The sequence below is a fragment of the Phyllostomus hastatus genome, unplaced genomic scaffold, assembly GCF_019186645.2.
Source record: "Phyllostomus hastatus isolate PE091 unplaced genomic scaffold, TTU_PhHast_1.1 phas_contig_283, whole genome shotgun sequence".
Taxonomy (NCBI): domain Eukaryota; kingdom Metazoa; phylum Chordata; class Mammalia; order Chiroptera; family Phyllostomidae; genus Phyllostomus; species Phyllostomus hastatus.
In genome coordinates, this window is record NW_025333833.1 from 12768426 (window position 1) to 12794646 (window position 26221).

Below are 26221 nucleotides of genomic sequence, written 5' to 3' on the forward strand. Positions count from 1 at the left end.
CTAATATGAATCCACCACATCTTCAACAGGTAACACACTCTAAGGATATAAAAAGTTATAAAAGGCAATCATAAAAGATTAAATCTTGGCAGGCATGTCAGCTTTCTTTTAATAAAAACAAAAATAGTCATTGCCATCTAGTTAAATAAGTCTTTTTTGTTATAGAGGGTTTCCAGTTATTGAAAAAGGGTTCTTAAAAAACCCATCCACCTGTATCTCAATACCCTTCCCCTCTCGCCTAATACACATTTGAGGAAAGAGCCATTTAATGTGCAAATTGCCAAAACAAAGGTGGAGGAGAGGGGACTTCTTGAAATGGTATGCCCAAACCATTCTCGGTTTATTCTTTTACAATATCAACTCCCAAAAAGTAAAATAACTAAAGTAGCCCTAAAAATACACAAAACAGATCTTCATCTTTGCATTCCTTCCCTAATAACACGAAGTATGTACAGCATGTTTAATAGTATGCAATATGCAAAGCTTTGTGTTGCTGTCAGCAACCTCTACACCCACCCGCCCTCCTTATTCACAAATGTACCTCTACTACACACAATTACATCACTAAGCCTGTTAGTTTGAAAAAAAATCTTAAATTTGTTAAAACTGGAAGATCTTTGTATAGGGGCTCCACTCATTTAACTCAAGGTTATAAACTTCTACGGTATTCAGAAACTCATTGCCATCAAATCCTCCCACTGCATAAATGGTGTTCCCTACAGCTGCAATCCCAGCATTGCTCCTTGGTGAAGTCATGTTTCCCATCATCTTCCACTCATTCCTAGTTGGATCATACATCTCCACACAGCTGATGGCGTGCGAACCATCAAAGCCTCCACCCACAAACAGTTTGCCTAAAAGAGAAATGAGAAATAAATCTAGGTAAAGGGAAAAAACCCCCTCCACGTGTCTTTTGCTAAAATCAGTGGCTCTTAGAAATGCCTACTAGTGTGGCAAGCACACCCTAGAGGCTGGGGATATATATGGAATAAAACCAGTAAAAACCCACTCACATGTGGAACTCAGGACAATTTGGGAGGGGGGGTTGGCACCACCTAACTGAAGTGCAATTCTCGCAACAATTCTGTGTGGTAGTTGCTGTTACTGCCATTTCACAGCTGAAACAAGGCACGAAGATGTTAGACAACTTGCCAAAGACACAGTAAGTGGCCACCACAATAGTTTTGTGCACTGGAGGGTTTGTGTTAGTCTAGTGTGTAACAACTAAGATGCAAAAGATTTCAATAACTGAGTGTTTCCTAGAGTTTTCCAACTATATAAAATGATTTTGGTAAAGAAATTTCTTCTTGGAAACAAAGTTGAACATTATGACTATTTTTCTTAAAGAACAGTTTAAATTATTTTCGAACAATTTTAATGTTAAATATTGTTACGTATTAAGTCCTCACTTAAATGTTGTTGACAGGTTCTGTGACTTTAAGTGAAACAACGTATGACAAAACCAGTTTTATCGTAGGCTAACTGACATAAACAAGAGTTGATTTCCGAGGGCATCTCATCAACATTGTAAAGAAACGTCACTCAAGGACAGGAACTGCCCAGGCTCACAGTGGGCTGGAGGCTGCAGGCCGCAGGCTGCTTGCTGGTGTGCGCACACCCCCTTGCTTTCCCCAGCCGAGCCACAAGCTTACTAAGACTCAGCTTTTGTTCCAAACACGATGCCGGTTAAAGTCACTATAGCTATTGTATGTAAGCCAATAAACCGAATGTGAAAAGAAAGGTGTGTCTCTATAAAACTAAGTTTAATGCCTTGGAAAGTAGTCTAAAAAGTTTTACCTCTAATCAGGTAGAGAGCAGACAGAATAACGACCAGATCTAGATGATTTGCACTTATTTTGTTTGGCAAATCAAATAATTTAAAATTCTTGCTCTAAGGATATAAATTCAAGCTCCAAAATGATGCATTGAGAGCATGATTTGTGGAAGAAAATGACTTAGAACTTAATTCAGTGAACTCATCAAAAGATTAATGAATTAATATATTTATATTAACCACTGAGTTTCTGATTGAGAAAGACCACGAAAAGATACACCACCACACTCCATTGCAAAACAAAAGATGGCTGCTTCCAAATTCTTAATTATGTAAACAAGCTTATAGTTATCACTGACATTCTCTTGGGATCTTAGAACAAACTCCTGCCACCACCTGCTCCTCACCTCTCCGAATCCCAGTACTTACCATCCAGAACAGCTACTCCAGCTCCTCTCCTAGCCACATTCATGGGCGCAATTAAAGTCCAGGTGTTGTTTATAGGACAGTAACGTTCTACGGAGCTCAGGCAGTTCCACGACTCCGCACCTCCGATGATGTACAAATAACCACCAAGCTCACAGACTGCAGACTGGTGTCTACCTATGAAATCAAGTCAAACCAGAATTATCACTCTATCTCCCAAAATTGTAGTGTGTACCACACATAATATTTGGAGGTCTTTATTGTAGGTAGAAAGGAGAAGGGAAAACAATCTTTTTTAAAGAAAAAAAATAAACTCACGAATGTTCAGAGGAGCGCAGCTTGTCCATGACTTTGTTATGGGATCAAAAACATCACAGTTTTTCAGTCCCTTCTGACCATATGGATCGGAGCCACCGAGGATGTATAATTTCCCATTCAGGGCGCACACCCCTACGTGAGTGGAAGATAAGGTCGCACACTGAGAACTGAACCATCCTGTTTAAACACCAGTTACCTCAGAAGGAGAGCAGCATTACCGGCATTACAGCGGTTGGTTCTCAGCTCTGGAACAGGAATCCAGTCGTCTACGTAAGGATCGTACATCTCTCCACAGCTCAGGTCGTCCGAGTGGCCATTGGACCCACCAACCACGTAGAGCTGGCCCTGTACCGGAAGTAAGAGATGAGCATTTCTGCCATCCTCCAGTTATTAGAAAAAGCTAAGTGTGGGCCGTGTCTCCCTGAAACCGGATGCACTCACCATCAGCACAGCCATCTGAAATCGGGCTCTCGGTGTTCTCATGGGGGCAAGGAAGGACCAGTGATCTGTACGTGGGTCGTAGCACTCAACTGTTCGAAGGCATTCCTCTCTGTTATAGCCACCTGGTGGAAGAACCACAAAGATTTATGTTTAAAACATTCAACTGGACAAGGGTTTCTGGTCCAGAATGGCTGAAATATCCATAAACTTATAAGGCCCCAGTAGTTCACATCTCTTAAGAGTTTACAAATAGCCGAATAGTAATGTTACCAGTATGATTAAATTAAAGAATTAGAAACACACACTGCATCAAAGGTTAGGCAAGCAGCAGTCTTTAGTTGTTATTTCCCTATTGTCTTAGAGTGTGGTAAACTGGAATGCCAAGAAAGAAGATGTATCAAACCCTCCTCTCTTCCAAGTTTGCCTGTCACAAGCAAGTGTAATATGTCCACTCAGAGGCTTGGCTGCTAGAAGGTTTCCAATTAGCAATCACTCACCCTTGTTCTTACCTGCAGCTATGAGTTTGCCGTTCAGCTCTGCCGTCCCCAGACCAGACCGTGCGTAATGCATGGGTGACATGGGCTTTTCCACCAGCTCATTGGGCTGCATCTCAAAGCTTAAGCTTTTCGTTAGTTTTGGAGTGCTTGTGGGTGAGCTCTGGGGGCTGTTCCGCCCGTGAAGGAAGATGACACAGAACGTCCCATCCAGCACAGCCAGGCACAAGTAGGTGTTATCTGTGAAAGCACAGAGGTGCTGTAAGAGGCAGTCACTAATTCCTTTTGGTTGCTATGCAGTCCTGAATTGAACTCCCAATTCCAGACAGGAACAATCTGCTACTGTACTCCAAACTCAGTTGCGTCTAGAGATTTTTCTTCAAGTAGTCAATTTGAAAGTATTAAAAAATAGCTCCACTAACTCCTTAAAAAATAAATTTTAGGCAATCTGACAAGGGAAATACACTTACTTGAAGTCTTTTCTGAAGCAATGATTTTCCATTCATGCTTAGGGCTTTGTACCGTGGCACTTGGAGAAGAGACACATCCAGTGGAACTGCTACTTATCGGCTTATGGCCATTCTCACGTGGTGGCTTTTTCTGCAAGATCAAAAGGTAGCTACAGACACCTAGCCAAAGACCATACCGGGTGTACCTTTGTTCCCGAGCTATTCCACAACACTGAAAAAAACACTTAGTATCCTGCACCTGTGCATCCCATAGCACGCCTACACTGCACACAAACCAACACTTCCAATGGACACAAGTTACTTCCACCTCCACTTCGTAACAACTACACTCACAAAACTTGCCTGGCCAGGACAAGCTCAATTTAAACAACTAAAAATATATATTGTAGGCCAAGTATCAATTCTTTAAATGGAGGGAAAAAAGGAAATCCTCCATTCCATAATCCACATAGGCTCACATTTATATTAAGTACAGAATATTTTAAAAGATGTTATAAATTTAAAATGACATGAATTAACGGAGACTGCATTTAACCCACTGTCTCCATGACACTCAAACCTAAAGAAGTCGGATGTTGCCGTGTACCGGAGCCCTTCACACAAAGCCAGCAAAAAGTGAGGAGTAATATGCCACCAGTCCCTCTGAAAGCACTTTACAGGTAAAAAGTGTAATTACAAAAAACCCTTTATAGTCTATTTCTTTTAGACTACCTTATAGGTATTATAGAGTGATTTTCCAAACAAATAAAACTACATTGAATCACAGAAATGAAAAAGAAATAGCAATTAGAAATGAAACACTACTACTACAAGAGTCAGCCATTCACAAAAGTAGAATACCCAGGAACACTAAAAGGGGGAAAGGGACAAAGTTGCAAATTTCAAATGACTTTCTGAGATTTACAATGGGTTCTCATGTGTGAGTTCCCTTTGGTGGTTTTCTTCCAAGGACTTTGTAGCCCACACCGCTTCCCAAAGACGTGACCGCAGGGAACTGGAAGAGCCAGCGCTGCCTGCCCCGAGAGGAGCTGCCGAGTGAACAGGCGCCATCACCACCCCCCCCCCCCCAACCAGTCCCTGGCCCAAGTCTGCCTATCCACTCACTCCGGTCCCCAGGGCCACGTGGGCAGGTAAAATTTGTAATGGTAATCTGTATTTCTAGTAGAAGCAAAAATCCGCCTAACGGTAGAGAAAAAGATTTGGGCAGCTACTTGAAGCTCTGAAAAAACTATTTAAAAGTTTTATCTTGGCCATTCAGCAAGTGTGGTTATAGCACATGTAGGCTATTCTGAGAAAAGGCAGAAAATGTACCATGTTAATGGCTATTACATTCCATTGAGACATTGATTATGTGCCTGGGTGTCATCAGACACTTCTTCACTTCATCTCTTTTAATCCAGTGAGGGCAATGCTACCTACCCATGTCATAGATCAAAATGCGGAAGCTCAGAGAAAACACATATTGCCCAAGGCAATAACAACTAAAATACAAGATTAGGCATTCTGCATGTAAAGCCACTCTTTATACTAAGACAGTGTCCTCTGCTACTAGAGTTACAAGGCACATAAAACCCTGCCCCCACCTCTGGGAAGAGGGATCCGAAGCATCACAAATTGATAATGCTTACATTACGAGTTCGTGTCACAGTAAACTGGTCTAACGTAGAGAGAGAAAATCCATGTGAAAGAGAAAAAGCACACTGACAACGAAGACTGCCGGTGTTACACAGCCAACCAGCCTGGTGCAGAAATGCTGGTGAACTCCATATTCCTTCCGAACATATTCCAACACAGTCCTTTACCCCTCCTCCTTCCCCTCCAACGTGCCCATGCCGACTCGTACCACCCAGCCCTGCTCTCTGCCTGTCTCCCCAGGAGGTAGTCTCCAGTGGCTATTTCTTTTCTTGCTTGGCAAGCTAAGGGTGTCTTAACCTTAATACTCACGGAAACTATCCACTCAAGGTTACTACTGAGCAGTTTCCTGAAACCAGTGCAGGAGGCACGTCCTAACCTTTCACGTGACTTCCCAGACTGTTATGACACCACTGACAACTTAGTCCTCCCTACTTCCTCCTCTTGCGTTAACTAGCTTTTACAAAACAATTTGTTTTGCAAAAACTGTCCTCCTCGCTTTCTAATGGCTTCTTGTCATTCTTTTCCTATTCCTGAGGCTTCGTGTGTCCCCTCATCCTTTTCTCTCCATGATCTCTGTTCATGGCACTACCTCCTCCTAAGGAGTCACACCTCAGATTCCCACTCACTCTCAAATTCCTTTTCCTTTGTTTTCCCAATCTAAACAAGCATGAAGAACTACTGACTCAGAGCTGGCTGGTGTGGCTCAGTGGACTGAGTGCTGGCCTGAGAACCGAAAGGTCACTAGTTCAATTCCCAGTCAGGGCACGTGCCTGGGTTGCGGGCCAGGTCCCTGGGTGGGGGCATGCCAGAGGCAACCGATCAATGTTTCTCTCACGTTCCACATGCTTCTCTCCCTTTCTCACTACCTTCCCTTCTCTCTACAATAAATACAATCTTAAAAAAAAAGTGAACTACTGACTCAATCCTTGTAACTGAATGTTTAGAGTCCCTTTTCCTTAATGCCCTCACATTAAGCCCTTTTCATTTTTCCACCTGAACCACTGCTTATATCGGTCTACAAACTGGTCTCAGGGGCTCTAATCTACTTGCTGAAACTGATTATAAAAATAGAAGGGTTTAATGCAATCATTTTGTAAAGAAAAAAAAAACAAAACCAATAAACAGTGCAAATCAGTTGGAATGCCACGAACCAGAGGCTGCCACCTGATAGTTAACCATTTGTCTAAAATACGATTAATAGAGATGCTTGCTGTACAAGAAAAATAACATAACTTAACCTGTTTCTCTATTATTGTGAAATATATCTGTTCCTCCACTCTGTTCCCTGTTCTAAAATTCTCTGAAAGTTCCCACTACTCGTAGGGTAAGTATAGCCCTAGTCAGGTGGCATTTACCTACTTTCCCAGTCGTGTGACCTGCACCTCCAAGAGCATTGTCCTTGCTCAGACTTTCTTTGCTGCCGGACACACGGCTGTCTGCTCTGCAAACTCTTCTGAGACTGTGCAAATGTTGCCTCTTCCGTGCCATTTCCCTGGGTTCTCGCCCCTCAGCTCCACTATGCCCTCCCCTTTCTGCCTTCAGTAGACACCTCTTAGGTCTGTGCCATTTCCCAGCTCCTACAAGGTCCTACAAGTACAAACTGTCTGTGTCCCCGTATCTAACACATTGCCTGCCACTTATCAGGGATTCAGTCTTTGCTTGTTGAAAGAGTACTTTTGAAAAATGTTAACTTCAGACTCAAAAACTTTTTCTGAGAATGAAGATATCCAGTCACTATTAACACAGAACACCTAACAACGTCACCATACAGGTTCCGTGTGAGTCTATCAGCTGTCTTCTAATTATTAAAGGAAAACACCCCTTAAGCTGGGTCAGCACCTACTTTATATTTGATCCCTCATAAATACAATGTTGAGCTAAAGCCCCCCCAAAATGTCTACTGTACGACCATCTATATAAACTTGAAACACAGGAAAACTAACCTGCTGCCTCAGAAGTTAGGATAATGGCTGCCCCTTTGGGGGCAGAGTGGGGCAGCGGCCGGGGAGGGGCAAGAGGAAGTGTCTCGGAGCTTCCGACCCGGGCATCGTCTCTTCTCGACCCGGGTGGTGTTTAAACTAGTGGGTTCACTGTGTAACACTTACGATTTGTATAATTTTCTCTATTATTTGTCCACAAAGTAAAAAAGTTTCTCTCTGAGACTTAAAAAATTGGGCCTACTTAATAGTCATTTCTGTTGCCAACAACTATTTTTTACACCAAATAACACATTTCTACATTGCTTCATCTTATTTGAAATCTTTCTTACTGTTTGCAAATATTATTGAGAAAAAAATCTAAATTGGGGTTTCCCAATTTGTTAACTTCTTTTTATGTGGCAAAAAAGTGGTAGTTAACTGTAAGGTATGCTTGTTTTCTCCCAAAAATGTTTCTGTCCAAATGTCATACCAATGAAGTCCTTCCACTTTCCTTTATTAAAGGAAAATCTCAGTACACTGTACGATGCTCTACTCAAATCCAACCTGAGGTTACCTCAGATGTGCAAAGTGTACCTGCACAAACTGAATGTGGTCATCCTCACTGCCAAACACCTCAGCCTGTCCATCTAGTAGGTTCCCATCAAGCAGCTTGTGATCAGCTGAGTAGTACAAGGTTTGAACCTGCAAAACAGCAACAGAACACCCATGTGGCTTCCGTCTCCATGGCTACAACACTGGTCCGCAGATCACACAACCGCCTCGAGGTAACCTCCAGGGTGCTGCTTGAGCTTCTTGACATCTTACTCTGGCAGGATCCCGGAGTAAAGAAAATACATGTCATGGTTGTAAAAATTTAAAAAACAAAAATAAAATACAGAATCTTCTAGGCCCAGCTGCAGAGTCTTTGGCTTGATTGGCATGAAAGAAATCTTCATTTTTTTCATAGCTTCCATTATATAGCATTAAGAAAAAAGACACTAGTACAATATATAAGGTCTTCAAAATATACATATTTACAATAAAATACTGAATATAGTTTACACCTCTAAGGGTAAGTGGCCTAACTTGCATAAACATATTTCTGTCCTGTAGGCAATGTCAAGAAAAACAGATGAAAAACAAATTCAAAAATCCAAACAAGCTGTAGAGATACTGCCCTTAACAGATGCAAACACAAGGCAAATGCATCTGATTTTCAAGTGGAAAACTACACAGGACTTGAAGATCGCCTGTTATCCTTTTCGGAACATAATGATAATAGAATTTCTAAAGGCCTAACAGGTTTGGTAAGCCATTAGTGGACCTGAAAGGCTTAAGTGCAGGGATAAACTCAAGGTCACTCCACTGCTCCATCTGCCTATATTTAATTCCCACTTTTTCTCCATTGATTTTTTTCTTGCGTGTTTTTGAAAAGCCCAAGTTGAGTTGACTATATGTATGAAAAACATCATTGCAAAACACAAAGCTTTAGAGAGAGGAATCCTGTAAAGGAGTAAACACCATTAAATCATCATCGTTCTCTGCCCACAGCAGATTTTTCTTAGGAGAACTGGGGCAGGACTGCTGCTTCTGTACGTGTCAATACACTTGAGGTTTCTTCTTGTTTCTTCAGTCTTGGGTATCCTAGTTTTGTTAATAAACCTATGGGGAGATAAATCAACGGGGAGGAACAACCATTAGAAGCTTTTACCTACTTGTCAACTTTAAAGCAAAAACCTGTGAAGAAAAATTAAGAATCTACAGAAAATTTCAATGTACCACCTCCCACTTCTAAAGCAAATTACATGCTACTTTAAAGAAAGTTAATAGCACATAATAAGCAAAGAAATTTAAAAAAAGAAAAGCAGAAGACCAAACTGAACAGTTCATTCAGCTCACCTGGACACCCCCCCTGTTTCTCAGCTTAGGGGTACCTATAGCAAAATTTAAATTCTTTAGGGTCATGGTTATAAAATAAAGGTGAAAGGGAATCCTTCATGTTATAGCAAAATAAGTTTTAGGAACTGTTGAATCCCATTTACTTTAAAACTAACCTCTTCCATCAGCTCTTCCAGGGTGTCTCCATTCTCCCAGATGCTGCGCTGCACCCAGTTGATTACCTTTGTGTACAGTTTGCCGTTGCTGGGCAAGCAAACGTTATCTTCGAGCATCACCTCCAGCTAGAGTTGGAAAACAGCAGTGACATATGGATCAGTGCCGGCCCTCCAATTTTCAGCTTAATTCTCAAATTCATAATAAAGCTGTGAATAAAGATGCCCCATTTGCACTTACTCTAACTTGTGAACTAGGATTAAGAACCAGTAGCCAGAAAACAAAGAAAGTAAACAAACTGGCAGAAAACCATGACACTGCTAAAAATAACAGTATTATTTCACCGTACTCTTTTTCATAACCATTACTTGCTCAAAACACGGACAGAGATTCTGTGACTGGAAGTAAGTATTATGCATCTGTGGATTTATTCCTACCTTTAGCCGTGGAAGTTTGAGAAACTCTTCCTCTTCTGAAATTTCTAACAAATGCTCCTGAATATAAGCATCGACCTTATTCAACAAACGTGAGTCTCCCATACAACTCGCAAAGTTTCGGTAAGAGATGCAGCTGGTAACATCCATTCTGGACAGCAAATAATCGCCACAAACCTTGGAAAACAAGAGTGCCAATATTTACATACATTTTATCTAACAAACATTTAGTACTCAATGTGTATGCATTATGTGAAGATAAAGATGAATTAAATCTCACTGCCATGAGAAAACAAGTTTAACAGTCAGAAGAAACAATGCATGTGAACGATAATCAAAGAATGCCGTACAAATGTGTAACTCGTTTAAAGAAAACAATAAACTGAAATGCGATGATAATGCATATGAAATGTAAAGTACAACTTTTAACTAGAATAATTATGGCAGGAGGGTTGTAGTTTACTGACCCCTACATTAGAAGATTAAATGCTTTTCTTCCTATGAATTATTAAGCGCTTTCTCAATGGTGTTAAATTCTAGAAGGAATACTTTTAGAGAACCAGGAAGAGTAAGAGAACAAAGAATTGCCCTGGCCAGGTAGTTCAGCTGGTTAGAGAATTGTCCTGCTACACCAAGGTTGTGGGTTCAATCCCTGGTCAGTGCACACACAAGAATCAACCAATGAATGCATAAGTAAGTGGAACAACAAATTGGTGTTTCTCTTTCTCTCTCTCAAATCAATAAATAAAAATTTTAAAAAGCAAAAAGAACAAAGAATTGAGGTTACGTGATTGAGAAAAACAAATACTTATTTTTTTTTGCATTGATCCTTGGTTTTAACAATCCAGTTGAAGTTTTCTTTAAATTAGACTGTCAAAATGGAAACTTAGACTAGCATAGTACTAGAAAAGTCTGAGTCCCTCCATATGGCAAAAGCATACAGCCACATGGTTTTTTTCCACCCAAAGTTCACCTGAGCACTTACTTTCCTCTCTCCTGCATACAGATTCTTTTTTTGTTTTTTTGTTTTTTAACTTACTGATCTATTACAGTTGTCCCAATTTTCCCGTTGCTCTCCCTGCACCGTCCTGCCAGCACAGTGAACAAATGCGTATTTAAATGCATGCTACCAAGCACTGACAGACACTCCTCCAGGGAAGACTGCTGGAAGAGCACGATTCTGGCCCCCATTATCTGAGAGGAGGTGTGGCCCTGCTACATTACTATGAGCTACAGTTAAAATAGCATATTCAGTTCTCTAGGGGGAAAAAAAGAGTCTTTCGAGTTCTTAAGACTAACAAATGACAAATGATGCATTGTAATCATAAAGTAAGACTCCCTGAGCAGCAGTCCTTGTCTGCTACTTCTGGTACTCTACCTGCTTCACTCGGTCCATCTTCAGCTTTTTGGCTGCAGAATAAACATCTTTTACTAATTCCTTATCAGCTTTCAACCTATTAAAAAATAAAAGTTCTTTATCATTTCACATACCAAGGCCTTAAAACAGGTTCTTAACATAGAGAAACTTGGCATTTCCTGATGAGATCCCCTGGTTATATGAATTACTTCAAAGAACTTACTGTGCAGTGTAGGCATAATTCAGCAAGACTTCAACAGCTTCTGGGTTGAGATCATCGAATTTAACGTGAGAAACTCTGTGGGGATCGCTGTCGTTATTAAAGATTTCAAATAAATAGGGACTGCAGCAAGCCAGCACCGCTCGGTGCGCCAACATCTCATGGCCGCACACCTGAAACAAGGAGGGGCTCGCATGAGAAGCGCTGTGGACTCGGTGTCTCTCCAGCCAGTCATTCTTTTTTAAAAGTTAAAAAATGCCTCCTATGAACAAGAAAATAAGCAAACCCAAGATTCTGCAGCTTTTAGTAATAAAAGACCACTTCTGTAAGTTTCCAATTAAGCTTTATCTACCTGAAGTCTAACATCACAAAACTGGCCACTTTTCCTCAGGGCGTTTAATTTGGCGACGGAGGACTCAATGAAATTTTCATCTTCAAACATTAAATATCCATTGGGAATCATTTTTCCTTGTAAATTTGGCTGAAGGGCAAAGAGAGAAGCTGAGTTATTTCACTTGTGAGTCGTGATTTTCATATTTTAGAAAGTAATAACAGTATCTTTATTTTCAAATTCCATCCTATCAACAACATAAGTTTTATCTTACAAAAACACTGCTGGGACAGCACTGGCACTGAACATCCATGTCCTTGTGCCCTGTGCTTGGTGGTCTTTTCAAGGATTCACCGAGTATCTCAGCGGGTGTCTGCCATTTGGGCCGTTTCCATGTCTATCAACATTCATCGCCAAGCGAGAGAAACGGAAGCCCCGCCCCGCCCCGCCCACCCCCGCCCTACGAGCCAGCTAGAAGCCTGCCTGGCCGGCTGCGGCCTGGTCCTCCAGTGCAGGGTTCCTTTCGGCTGCTGCCACTCCTTCATCCGCAAATGATTAAAAACTGATAACTGATGAACTTAAAACTGATGAACTTAAATTTGTTCCCTTTGTAAGCTCCATATGTTCTAAATCACTTAGAAAAAACACATGACAGAGATGTATGTTCTTTTAAAGTTTCCGTTTCACCTTTTCTCGTGAACAAGTGACTAACGGGCTACACGAGATGCACCATTCTAAAGCAGTGATAGGAGAGTCAGTTTAAAGTAACCGATTTATCCAAATCCAAAAAAAAAAAGGGAAAAATACAGGATTTTTTTTTACTACAAATGATTGCTGACTTCGCCTTTTAAAAAATTATGAAAGGCTATCAGTGTACATGGTACAGTCTTCAGAAAAACAAGGTGTCTTAAAGGTGCACTGGGCAATGAACATTCACTCACCTACTATCCTGGTGAGAAATGTACCTCTGGGGTGTCTTAAATAATCCGAGACAAAGGAATGTTAAATCTCAGCACTTCATTGAGGTATGAAGACAGCTGGTGGAAGTGAAGGCAGAGGTGTCTTAAGCTCCAATGGTGATTCCAAAACTACCAGGCTTGGAAATGATGTAATCAAGTCCTTAAAAGCTATAGACATGAATTTCTTCTGTGATAATCATGCATCATAATCTGTAACAATGAAATATTTTAGATATTCAGAAGGATCAAAGACTGTCAGATGATCTAGGTAGATCATATCACACAAGTCTTGATCTTGAAGAGATTTTGACATAAATGGCACAAAGAGAAAATAACACAAGTGTGATTATATAGTATATGAATATTTTTTATTTAACCTGCCACTACTGAGGTAATAAAAAACAAACCAAACAACCTTCCCCAAAGGCAGGAGGCGCTAACAATACTTACCATTTAAGTGAGATACACAGGCACAAGATCAGAGAGCAAAGACAGGGTCCAGCAGAAATAACGCCTACCGGAGTGTGGCTTGGGGATAATAATGTGGGTATGATGATTTACGGTTTTACTTTAAACATTTCACCTAAACTGTCATATGGTGTGCCTGAATCTGCTATTGTTATGTTACAGAATTACATGCTTCTGATTGTGTAATAAGAGAGTTTATAATAAAAAGGCGTTATTTATGCCAGACCCTGTATAAATCCTGGTTAATTCTATTCTCTACTATTGGATTCAGACGCATATGGAAACACGTGATCCTTCTGTTTTCACCAGCCAGCAAGCAACTTGGGCATCATTCCCAGACATGTACACAATGTTATAGACAAACCAGATACACTGTTCTCCAAAATGTACTCTGTACTTCCCAGCCTCTGTGCCTTCTTATAAATACCCTCAGTCCAGGGGTGCCAAACTCATTTTCACCGGGGGCCATATCAGCCTCTCGGTTGCCTCCAAAGGGCCGAATGTAATTTTAGGACTGTATAAATGTAACTACTCCTTAACAGTTAAGCGTGAGTTTGGCGCTGCCACTGGGTATAAACAAGGTGCCGGGCCAGATAAAACAAGGTAGAAGGCCTGATTCAACCCATGGGCCTTGTGTTTGCCACCTGTGCCTTAGTCCAACCTCTGCCGGATGAAACCTTACCTCTACAGAGCTCCTGCCAAATCCCCCCAGGTGAGAACTAGCTTCTCCATATACTGACCCCTCTCTGAACAATATGTGAAATCTCTGGCTGGCCTCTTCTGGGTTGTGTTTCTGTATCTTCATTGATTCAAGGTCCCTTGAAGGCCGAGCCTCCGCCTTGTTCATCCCTGTATCTATCCCATCTACCCCCCACCAAAACAACCTAGCCAAAAACTTGGATATAAAGATTCCCCTAAACTGCTATTACACCACCACTACAGGAAACCAGAAGGAATTATTTGAAAAACAGGCATATTTTTAAATGAACATCTTAAAATTATCTAGACTTTCTTTACACATCAATCAAACCCACAATTCTAAACCTAGCAATTTTGTTAAGATAAATAATCACTGAAGTCTGGTCCAGTTCTAAGTCAACAAACCTACTGCGCTCAATTCAACACACGCACAATCTGTAAGAGAGTGGGATTGCACTGGCCCCAACTGTGCCCGAGTACTATTCTGCCTCAGTTGGGACTGTCGTCAATGTGTATCCTCACAAAGAAACTATATCACACCCTTGTATAATACCGATTTCCACTGCTCTATGCCTTCCTCTAGATGAGTTAACTCAGCTTTTCTTAAGGAGTCAGGTCTAACAAAATAAATGTTTTCCAAGTAATACACACTCTTCTATAGAGAACACACTATCTCCTAAAGAAACTTTAAAACATTCTTAGCCAAGACCCAGCGCAAGTTAGGAAAATCTTTGTACATATGGCATACACAGGAGCAGCCCATTCACGCACACAGGCAGCTAACTCCTCACTTCAATTGCATAAGCTGCTCTTAAAACAGGGGTTGAAGGGGAACCTCCCTGCAAGTTGTGTTGATATGATTCAAGTGTGCCCTTTGAAAAACCCAAACCATTATGATATGGAGATTTATAAACATTTTAAACTTTGACCAGTTTTATTCAGTAACTATTTGCAAACTAGTCTTGATCTAAAAATAAGAACAGTATCTATTTGCATTTGGTAAATTGGAAGTTCTACCTTAAATTTTATTTTTAAAAACAAAAACAGATGGTTAAAATCACTTCAGTCCTTTGGGAGAATGCAGAGAATTTTTGGAGCAAAGCTTGGCATATAAATTTGTGCAGTATTACTAGTTTTGCAAATAAAGTGAGTCCTACTACACTTAGTACTTGAGATGATTTTCTATCACATCAAGATCTTAGTATGAATCTCATCACTTTAATGTCTACTCATCAGTGCAACCCTACCTGATTGCAAAAGCTAATGCAAGTCCAGTGGATATTTGAGTTAATACAGCAAACTTACTTTATTCAATGACTATCGTCACATATGTCCCTGCTCTCTCTCACCCACCCCCAAATTAGGGGGCCACAGCAACTCCTGCCCACAGACACATGTCTTTGACAATTCACATTCACTTCCACTAAGGTAAGACTGGGCAAATTGAGAGTTTTAAACTGTTCCGAAAATCCACAGAAAATCTTAGTTTTGTTTTGGGAACTCAGTAACTAGTGGAATAAAAAAGTAAAGAGGGAACTTTTTTCCTTTGAAAAGCCAAACCAAAAATTGATATGTAAAATAAAAAGTTGACTAGTTCACTTTGAAAATTAAAACTGGGGTCAATGCAATATATTCTGGTAAATATACTCCAGTTCCTTAATACACTCAGTGCAAGAAAGGGAGACAGAAGACTCATAAATGAGTAATTAAACTTCTTTAGTAACATCCAGAAGTTCACATGTTACCACAGGCCCCAAAAAGACTGGCTTGACTGAAATAGAATTCAATAGGTCTTATCAAAGAGTTAAAAAAGGTAGGCACAATATTATCTGCCTCCAAATTTTTCTTGGGCCTTCAGCAAGAAAGAGCAGGGTAAAACCTTATCATCAAACTTTCAAAGGATCCTTAAAACTTCAAGGCAAATTACAAACATTATAAGCTTCAAGGCAGTCTTTTGAGGGCAGCCAACTCACACAAAATAGCAATAAATTCCATTCGTTAAAGGATTTTTATAATTATACAAAGTAAACCAATGAATCTTCTTAATAGATTCCTGATGTCACCTCTGAAACTACAATCACCATCCGTTTATATGAAGTCACCAGACAAGACTTACTTGGCCCCATGCTTTTAACCTCGTTATTCTGTAATTGTTTTATCCCACAAACATTTATAGTCCCAAACATATGGCAGGCACAATCTGGAATGGGATGCTTGTGACACAGTGGAATTAACTCCCTTCCCCAGCCTTGAACACTATGCAGACCAACCAGACAGAGAGATAAACCAAGCAGTGAAGATAGGTCAAACAAAAAAAGGAAGAAAGTATGGCAGCACACCTATTCCAGAAACTGCAGCTATTTCTGTCTCAAAAGATTGCAGTTTGCAGGATGCATTCGGAGAACAGTGGAAGAGGAAGTAACAGCAATCGATGCTAGGTTTGACCAATGCTGGAGAGCTGGAAAGGATTTAGCAAGAAGCACAGGACCCTAGCAGAAATGTGCAGATGGTGGGCAGGAATGGCTAAAACATGGAAGTAGGAAGACTAAGTATGGATATTATACACCCATGCTTATCCTCAGGCAGTAAGCACATTTTAAACGAAAATGTGCTAACAGTCATTTTTGTTTGTTCCGGGCTGAAAGTTAGGAATGAAGAGAGGAATCCCAGGAATTTGCTCTGGGACATTACAATCTGAGGTACCTGTTGGGCGTTCAGTTTTATACCACAAGAGTCAGAATATTGATCTAGGTATAGGTTCAGAAATCATCTACGAGGTGGTAACTGAAGTTGTTAACTAAAGATAAGCATGTATTTTCTGTGGTCCGAACATACACAAAAAACGAAAACCCAGAAATCACTCCCTTATTCATAATTACTCCATTTACATTTTAGCACAAAAAGATGGAAGGATCCCCAACTTGGAAATATTCCTTCTTGTAGATTTGACTATCCAATCATACTGTTGAAAGATCAATGAAATTATTTTTAGGAGTAATTGATCTTAGTAACAATGATTAAGACATTGGCTTAACACGAAAACTTTTACATTGAAAAACCCTTATCTACAAAACCACATTCAGTTGCCACTCAAAATATCTTTAAAGCAAAGAAAACAAAACCCCACCCCAAAGTAAGGGGCCAAAAAACCCACTAATTTAAAGCTAAATCAAAACCTGGAACACTTTGTTGTAGGGGGAAAAGTTAGAAAAACAGAACTACAAATTAAAATAAATTAAGAAATTTATGTCTATTAATCAGAGATGTCCTCTAACAAGAAAATACAGAGGAAAACCATTCCGGATCTCTCTTTGGTCGGTGACTCTAGTCCGTTTTACCAAACTCCAGCTACCAAACTATAGACATTTGATAAGTAGCCTGCCAGCTGACAATCAATGATACTGTTCTCAATCTCATTCTAAATAGTCAGTGTTTGCCTCATCTTCAGATACACAAATACAACGCCTTAGCGTCTTTAAGCCAGAAGCTTCAGAAGCAGTATTATGCTTACAAGCTGTTCATTAGTTATCCTTAAATAACCGCCAGAGCTAGAATTATTCAAAGAAAATACAGTCTGGTTCATACTGGACTTGTTCAACTGTACTAGTACTGGACTTCCAAAGTTTATTACTAGACAGAAGATCCACTACAGGTGAGGCCAGGATGTTCTAACCTCCATTACTAACTGACATTAGGAAATAAAAATGCGCCCTTCAGGCACCCGATTTCTACTTGCTATAGTTTTCAAAATCTGCTGTCTCACACCAAGATGTGTCTACGACGTTCTGGGGAAAAGTAAACCTATTTTTAAAGTGTTGGTGGTTCAAGTTTCCCTATATTCAACTCTCAATTTGATACTGCCTGATACCTTCCTAAGAGCTTATAACCAGAGACCCTTTGCAAGATGCGTAGATCAGAAAAGAGCACACCTCTCTGCCGAATTCTCTTGCAAAAGAAAAAAGAAAAAAAAAAAGACAATGGCGAGCGCTCCAGAGTGACTGGTAAACCCTGCAGCCCCAGGCCTTCCTCCGCGCGCGAATAGGCAGGGCCGGCGCCTACTCCGCGGGCTGAAAGGCAAAGCCTGGCGCTCGCACACCCCAGCCCAGGATTGGCCGCCCGGCAGTCATTCAGCGCCGACACGTCAGGGCAGCCGCTCCCTCCCTCCTCCCGCCCCCACCTCTCCCCGCGCTTGGCAAGAAAAGCGGGCAACGTGGAGCGGGAACAAAGGACCCCGCGGCCCACGGGGTGCCACTCACTCCAGGCCGGGGACACCAAGGCAGCCCGGGGTCAGCTCTCCGCCCACACGCGCTAGTCCTGGGAGGTCTCACATTTGAGAATCCAGACCTGGGCAAACCCACACATTAGGCTTCTGTTCTGACAGCGAGAATGGAGATTCCCGCGTCCCGCTTCCGGCAGGTCATCCCTGCCTGACACAGGCCCCGAACAGGAACGTATGTTCCTCCCTCCCCGCCCCCTCTGCTCCCGCTTTCTCCGAAGCTGCCGGCACCCGCCAGAGGCCACCAACGACCCAGCAACCCTGGCGGCGCCCGAAGCAAAGGGCTCTCAAGGCTCTTGCCTCTCGCCCACAGAGTGTGGCGGAGGCGCGAGGGTTTCTCCCCCCAGGATCAGGACACCATTCCATCTCTCAGCTCGGATTCCGGCTGCTCCCTCTTTCTCCTCCCCCGTAGATGGGAAAAGGGATTATTACCTGGTTCATCTCTGAAGAGATGGAAAAACTCATCTCTGGAGCTTCGAAGGGGAGCAGCAGGAAGCGGGCGGGACCAGGCCCAACGGAAAGCGTCTCGAGGCCGCGGAGGGGGGAAGCGATCGAGCGGGAGGACACGCGGTCCGTCCACGGAGGTTGCGAGAAGGGGGTGCCGCCGAGTGTTCGCGGGGACTCGCTCACTCCCTCACTCGCTCACCGATGCTGCGCTGAAGCAGCAGGCGGAGAAACTGTGCCCGGCAGTCCCCAGTAACCGACCTCCACGCGCGTCCCAGAGACACTGCCGCAACCCCAGCCAGCTCGCGCCTTACCCCCTCGCACGTCACCACGTGCGCCGCCGCCAACGCCTCGCGGGCGCTTCCGGCACGGATCTGTCCACAAATCACAGGCCAGCACCAGAAAGGATGCAGACGGAGGCCCCGCCTACGCCCGCCCCGCCCCGCCCCACCCCGCCCCGCCCCGCCCCGCCTTTCTCCCTCGCTCGCTCTGGTTCCTTCCAGCACCACTCAAGTAGGTCAACGCAAGGTGATCCCTAGGAGAGACGCCGGGCTCTGGGTGCGCCTCCTTTTACTTCCCGCACCCTCTCGTCGCCCTTTCAGACCGTCCGGGAACTGGTTGCCTCCAGCCACCCTCACCTGTTCTGCCTCCCACAAGAGGCACAGCAGCCAGAGGGATCACATGGGGGAGATTCGATTTCTCCACGTCAAATTTACATCTAGACAACTGCCCTTGACTGGAGCTGGCTGTGTGTAGTTGCCCTTGGGCCCTTACCTTTGTTGGTGGGTGGTGGTGTGCAGGCAGGGGCATGGAGACTGCGAGGAAGAAGAGGGTCAGGTCGAGAGAAGGGGTGCGAAAATTTAGTAACTTGGACAAACAACTATTGGAAAGGTCTGAGAAGGAAGGCATCATAAATGTGTGTTGCCGTAAAAACCTGTTTACTTCTACCTTTCGTCTCCCGGGGTTTCTATTTTGTCTGAGTGCAGCTCTCCTCCGGGAGACACTGAGTCAGTTCTTGACCCGTCTTGCCCTCTTTTGGAGACAGAAAATAGTCTTGAGAATCAGTAGTCCCTGTCTGAACCTTCCAGGGCCTTCTACACCAGGTGCTGAACTGAACAGTCCACCCCCGACCTTGCCCCTGGAGGCAAACCTGTTCAGTGAAGCCTGAGGTCTAGGCTCTGAAGGGCAAGCCGGAGAGTTTCCCGGCTTGGAAGTGAGGGGATTTAGTGAGGTAAACTTGTTTAGAGTTTGGCAACGGCCTCCAGGTTAATGTTTTGTTTAGCTTATCGTGGTCCCCGCAGAGAGCACTTAAGGGGTCTAGGCCTACCTACCCTTCTTCGCGTTTGATTACTCAGCTTAATTTTAGGCGTTTCTAGGAACACTTCGTCAATGCTTCCTACCATTCTTGATCGCTGACTTTTTAGTTTATGCCCACAGGAGCAGGGCAAGCACATGCTGGGGCCCTTCATCTGTAACAGAAGCTTTACAATGTTTTACTCTAAAATCTTGAGGCAAGAAGACTTGTTTCCTTTTTTTTTAATTCAATTTAGGGTGGAAACGGGAACAAGATGTCTATTAGAATGATTCTTATTCTTTTGTTTTAATGAATATATTTTTAATTGTTGTTCAAGTACAGTTTTCTGCCTTTTCCCCCCACCCCAGCCCAACCCCCCAGCCCTCCCCACCTCCCTTCCATTTCCACACACACACTCACCCCTCCCCGTTTTTGTCCATGTGTCCTTTATATTTGTTCCTGCAAACCCATCACCCTTTTCCCCTGAAATTCCCTCCTCTGTCCCCTCTGGTCACTGTCAGCCTTTTCTCAATTTCAGTGTCTTTGATTCTTATTTTTTCTTAAGGAGAAAAGACACATTTGCCACTGAACTTTTGTTTTTTAATAATGGACAGCAGAGCTCCCTTGCATTGCAAATGAAACTGCTAGAGTACATACATACCTTTTAGGTTCTTTTGGTACCATGAGCTTTGTACTGCCCTTGAGGAGATGAATTGCCCACTTTGGGTAAGCGTGTGACTGTGTGGCCTGCTGCTCCCAGGGTCCCATTGGCTGTATTCTAACTAGTGCCTTTCTGACCTGGAACAGCCAGCGCTTTTCTTAAAGCTACAGTGTGGTCAGTTAATGCATCTTTACCTAGTATGAAATATCACATATTGCGTTCTCTATGAACATTAACCTAATGTATGTATTCCATTTGTCTTCCAGGCAACTTCCAGATAGGTAAACCTATCTATCTAATGACTATATAATCGAAATGCAAACTTGAAAATGGAATATGGTAGGTGATTTCAACCTTATAAAGTAACAAATTATTTTAAGATATTTTGCTCTTAATGTTTAAATTAGACAAAATATATCTGGAGAGTGCTTAATAAAAATAAAAACTTTCCATTATTTTATATCAGGCACTACGAAAGATAAAGAAGTGCCAGTTTTTTAATTTTTTGCAATCTTTCCATTTTCACCTCTGATACTGCTTCGAATGTTATCCCAGCCTTAAACTCTGACTTGTATTTTATTCTTTATGTATTAATTTGCTAGGGCTATTGTAACAAAGTACCCAAAACTGGGAGGTTTACACAATAGAAATCTATTGTCTCACAGCTCTGGAGGCAAGAAGTATGAGGTCAAGGTGCCTGCAAGGCTGTGCTGTCCCTGTAGACACCCAGGAAAGTTCCACTCCAGACCTTTCTTCTCGCTTCTGATAGTTTTTTGCTTAGCCCCAAACTTTGCATGGATTTTCCCTGTGTGCCTCTGTCCAAATTTTCCCTTTTTATAAGGATACCAATCAATCATAATCGATCAGTGGCCCATCCTAACCCAGTATGACCTCATCTTCTAAATTTCCAAGTAAGGTCCCATTTTGAGGTCAGGACTTCATATGAATTTTGGAGGGGACATTCAACTCATAACACTTTAGTTCAGTGTTTCACAAGTTGGGGCCCTGACCACATTTATCACAATCACCCTGATGTTCTTTTTAGAAATGAAGGTTCTTAGCCTTCACTCTAGATAAGTGATTTTCAGAGGAGGGGAGTGCTTTTTGCCCCTGGAGGACATTTCACAATCTTTGGAAGCAAGGTGGTATTGGTGTCTAGGAGACGTTTAATGCTGCTGAACCTCCTACAATGCACAGGACCGTCTGCCCTGACAACAAAGGATTCCCTCTAAAGTGGCAGTAATGTCAAGACCAAGAGCCCCTGCTCTAAAACTGCCAAGTCAGAATCTCTAAGAAAGGGTCCTGGAATCTACATTTTGCCAAACATCCCAATATCTTGTACCCACACTAAAGTTCGAAAAGTACTGAATTCCCAGACAAGAAAAAGCTAAAGGAATTCATCACCACCAAATGTTAAATGGACTTCTTTAAGAAGAAAAAGAAAATGAAAAATATGAATAATAAAATGGCAATAACTACATACCTATCAAGAATTGCTTTAGATGTAAATGGATTAAATGTTCCAATAAGAAAATGGGGGGGGGGGCGGCAGGTGGCTGAATGGAGAAGAAAATGAGACTCATACACATGCCATCTAGCAGAGGCTCACTTCAGATGGGAGGACATACACAGATTGAAAGTGAAGGGATAGAAAAAGGAGTATCATACAAACAGAAATGAAAAAAAAAAAGCAGAGGTAGCAATTAATTATATCGGACAAAATAGACTTAAAGCAAAGCATAAGAGGCAAAGAAGGACATTTCAAATACAAGAGCCAAGATAATGGAAGCAACCTAAGTGTCCATCAACGGACGCTTGGGTAAAGAAGGTGTGGTATGTGTGACTATTACTTGCCATAAAGAATGAAATCTTAATGACCTAGAGGGTGTTATGCTAAGTGAAGTAAGTCAGACAGTGAAAGACAAATACCATATGATTTCACTTGTATGTGGAATTTAAAAAACAAGCAAAAAAGAACAATCAAAACAGACATAGACTCATAGAGAACAAGCTGATGGTTGCCAGATTGTTGAGGAGGAGGGCAGGTGAAAAATAGGCATGGAAGAATAAATACGAATTAGTAGTTACAAAATAGTCGCAGGGATATAAAGTACAGTATGTATGGCACCAGGTGGGTACTAGACTTATTAGGGGGATTACTCTGTAAGTTCTATAAATGTCTAACCAGTATGCTGTACACCTGAAACGAATATAATATTGAATGCCAACTGTAATTGAATTTTTTTTATTTTAGAAGCCTTTTCTAAGCATAGGAACATGCTTCATTTCATTCCACATTTTAGTCCCCTCTCTTATTTATTAATCACTCTAATTATGATGAGTTAACCTAATTAAATATTGCTGCTTAGCAATTTACCCAATTTACAAGTCTTACTGTAACATTAATATTAAGTTGGAAGCTTGTTTACACTTTAAAACTTCTTTTATGCCACATTACATTGTTTTTCATCAGATGTCTACGTTTTCTGGATGCCATTTGCCTAACGAGCACAGAGCCTTCCTGGGACTTGGCAGAGCCACGCTTTGCCTCCACCACTGCACCGGCCCCTCTTGTTTTCCGAGAGACTGACTGTCTGCTTCATGCACTGCTCTCATCCGTGCAGTAAGTGCTGCTGCTCTCTCCATTTCTTTCTCCTCTTTTCTATTGGCATTTGAACATATATTTGGGCTACATCAGTGTTGTCTTAAGAGCAGACACAAGAAAATGGTAGCATCAGAAAAAGCACAAGAACCCGGGGGGAAATCTCAAAAATTCATTAAAATAGCTCATTGCAAATGGTTAGGTGTTGTGAGGCATGACTTGATTGCCTCGCTGAAAAACTGTTTCCCTTTTAGGGAGAATCTTCCATTTTCCTGGTAAGACTTCAATATGGACCTTGCACCAGAATGGGAACACTATTCAGATATCAGTTGTTGTTTTTTTAATCCAGAGATTATAAAATCAGAATGCTTTTTATCCTGCATTTTTCTCACTGGCTCTTACATTAGCCAAGCTGACTGGTTTACTAATGACTTTTTGCTAGTTTTCTAAAGTCATCCCTGCTAAAGTTTTTGAGAACAACTCTCTTTCAGCAACCAAAATCCCTTAACAGTTTCTCTTTCAAAAATTTCTTAGGAGTTAAAACTTCTCAGTGATTCAAACATTCTTCCTGTGACATTATATGACCTTCAAGCTTGCTACTTCTTTGGACTGTGTGGCCAACAGCTCACTGTATAGTCAGCTCTTGAATTCTAATGAGCAACCTAAGCTTTCCAAAAGACTTCTTCAAAACTTAAAAAAAATACCAACTTCAGAACTCCTGGCCAAGATGGAGGTGTAGATACATACACTTTGCCTCCTCACACAATCAAAAGAAGGACAACAAATTTAAAAACAAAAATAACCAGAACTGCAGAAAATCGAACTGTATGGAAGTCTGACAACCAATGAGTTGAAGAAACATTTATCCAGACCAGTAGGAGGGGTGGAGACAGGCAGCCGGGCAGAGAGGACTCACAGCAAGGCGGGGGCTGGAGGACCAGGGTGGGCGAGGCGGCAGCTGGCAGACCAGGCGGTCCCACATTGTGTGTGGATAAAGCGGGAGGAACAACCAGGGAACAAGAAAAAATCACAACCCAGGGTTCCAGCCTCAAATGCAGCCTCAAAACCTCTGATTGAAAAAACCTGTGGGGGTTGAAGTGGCAGGAGAAACTCCCAGCCTCACAGGAGAGTTCATTGGAGAGACCCGTAGGGTCCTAGGATATGCATAAACACACCCACCTGGGAATCAGCATCATAAGGGCCTAATTTGCTTGTGAGTAGTGGGGTAAGTGACTGAAAGCCAGCTGAGAGCTGAGCAAGTGGCATTTTTTTCTCTCTCAGATCCCTCCCCCACATACAGTGCCACTAGGCAGCCACATGGGTTGCCCCACCCTGGCAAATACCTAAGACTCTGCCCCTTATCACGTAACAAGTATGCCGAGACAAAAAAATATGGCCCAAATGAAAAAACAGGTCAAAGCTCCAGAAAAAATACAACTAAGCAAGGAAGAGATAGCCAGCCTATCAGATGTAGAGTTCAAACACTGGTAATCAGGACGCTCACAGAAATGGTTGTGTATGGTCACAAAATAGTGGAAAAAGTGAAGTAAGTGCTGCTTTCACTTTGCATAGTGAAATAAAGAAAAGTGAAATAAAGAAAAATATACAGGGAACCAACAGTGACGAGAAGGAAACCAGGACTCAAATCAAGGATTTGGAGCAGAAGGAAGAAATAAACATTTAACCAGAACAGAATGAAAAAACAAGAATTCAGAAAATGAGGAGAGGCTTAGAAACCTCTGGGACAACTTTAAGTATTCCAACACCTGAATCAAAGGGGTGCCAGAAGGAGAAGAGGAAGAGAAACAAACTGAAAACTTATTTGAAAACATAATGAAGGAGAACTATCCTAATCTGGCAAAAGAAATAGACTTCCAGGAGGTCCAGGAAGCTCGGAGTCCCAAAGAAGTTGGACCCAAGAAGGAACGCACCAAGGCACATCATAATTACAGTACCCAAGATTAAAGAGAAGGAGAGAATCTTAAAAGCAGCAAAAGAAGACAGTTACCTACAAAGGAGTTCCCATAAGACTATCAGCTGATTTCTCAAAAGAAATCTTGTAGGCAAGAAGGGTCTGGAAAGAAGTATTCACAGTCATGAAAGGCAAGGACCTACATTCAAGATTATTCTATCCAGCAAAGCTATCATTTAGAATGGAAGGGCAGATAAAATGCTTTCCAGATAAGGTCAAGTTAAAGGAGTTCATCGCCACCAAGCCCCTATTATATGTTTGAAATGTTAAAGGGACTTATCCAAGAAAAAGAAGAAGATAAAAAATGTGAGCAGTAAAATGACAACAAACTCACAACTGTCAACAACTGAACCTAAAACAAAGCAAACAACTAGAACAGGAACAGATTCACAGAAACAGAGATCACATGGAGGGTAATCAGTGGGGAGGAGGAGGGAGGAGAATGGGGGAAAAGGCAGGGAATAAGAAGGATAAATTGTAGGTACAAAATAGACAGGGGGAGGTTAAGAATAGTATGGAGAATGGAGAAGACAAAGAACTTGTATGTATGACCCATGGACATGAACTAAGGTGGGGGGATGATGGAAGGAGGGTGGGTACAGGGAGGAGGGAAATAAAGGAGGGAAAAAATGGGACAACTGTAATAGCATAATCAATAAAATATGTTTTTAAAAAATGATCCTAAAAAAATCAACTTGATTGGTGAGAGTAACAAGACACGGAATAAGCAGACTTGATAGTAGGCTGTGTTTTCAATGTGAACATTGACAGCAAATGTGTAAACGAATGTGTGGCGACATGTAGCACAACGTATACAGTGTATCCCAGAAGGAGAACTTTTGTTGTGTGTGATATCCAGAACTTGATATCTGACGGATGAAAGTTACACAGTGTAGTTGCCTTGCAGTCGCCAGACAACTGTTGCTTGTGTAACCTGATCAGTTATCCTATGAACTCCAGACACTACTTCAAACA

At 42.0% G+C, this 26221-nt stretch overlaps 1 protein-coding gene and 1 long non-coding RNA gene across 3 annotated transcripts; one reads left to right on the forward strand and one right to left on the reverse strand.

Annotated features, from left to right (window-relative positions):
- Positions 1–83: 83 nt before the first annotated feature.
- LOC123818477 (influenza virus NS1A binding protein) lies at positions 84–20768 on the reverse strand. 2 transcript variants are annotated; one of them, XM_045838716.1, is made up of 15 exons: positions 20673–20768; positions 12813–13040; positions 11893–12021; positions 11544–11713; positions 11342–11417; positions 9967–10140; positions 9532–9657; positions 8072–8179; positions 3924–4053; positions 3469–3693; positions 2960–3081; positions 2737–2863; positions 2519–2650; positions 2204–2377; positions 84–854 (listed from the first exon to the last, which is right to left on the reverse strand). In XM_045838716.1, exons 3-15 carry the CDS (start codon positions 12001–12003, stop codon positions 601–603), a joined length of 1929 nt encoding a protein of 642 aa, XP_045694672.1. In that variant the 5' UTR covers positions 12004–12021; positions 12813–13040; positions 20673–20768; the 3' UTR covers positions 84–600. The 2 variants fall into 2 exon arrangements, with proteins under 2 accessions (XP_045694672.1, XP_045694671.1); XM_045838715.1 differs by lacking the exon at positions 20673–20768 and adding an exon at positions 18706–19056.
- Positions 20769–20935: 167 nt separating this feature from the next.
- LOC123818481 lies at positions 20936–23921 on the forward strand. Its single transcript, XR_006785628.1, has 3 exons — positions 20936–21011; positions 23146–23295; positions 23809–23921. It is a non-coding gene; the product is annotated as an uncharacterized LOC123818481 (long non-coding RNA).
- Positions 23922–26221: the final 2300 nt, after the last annotated feature.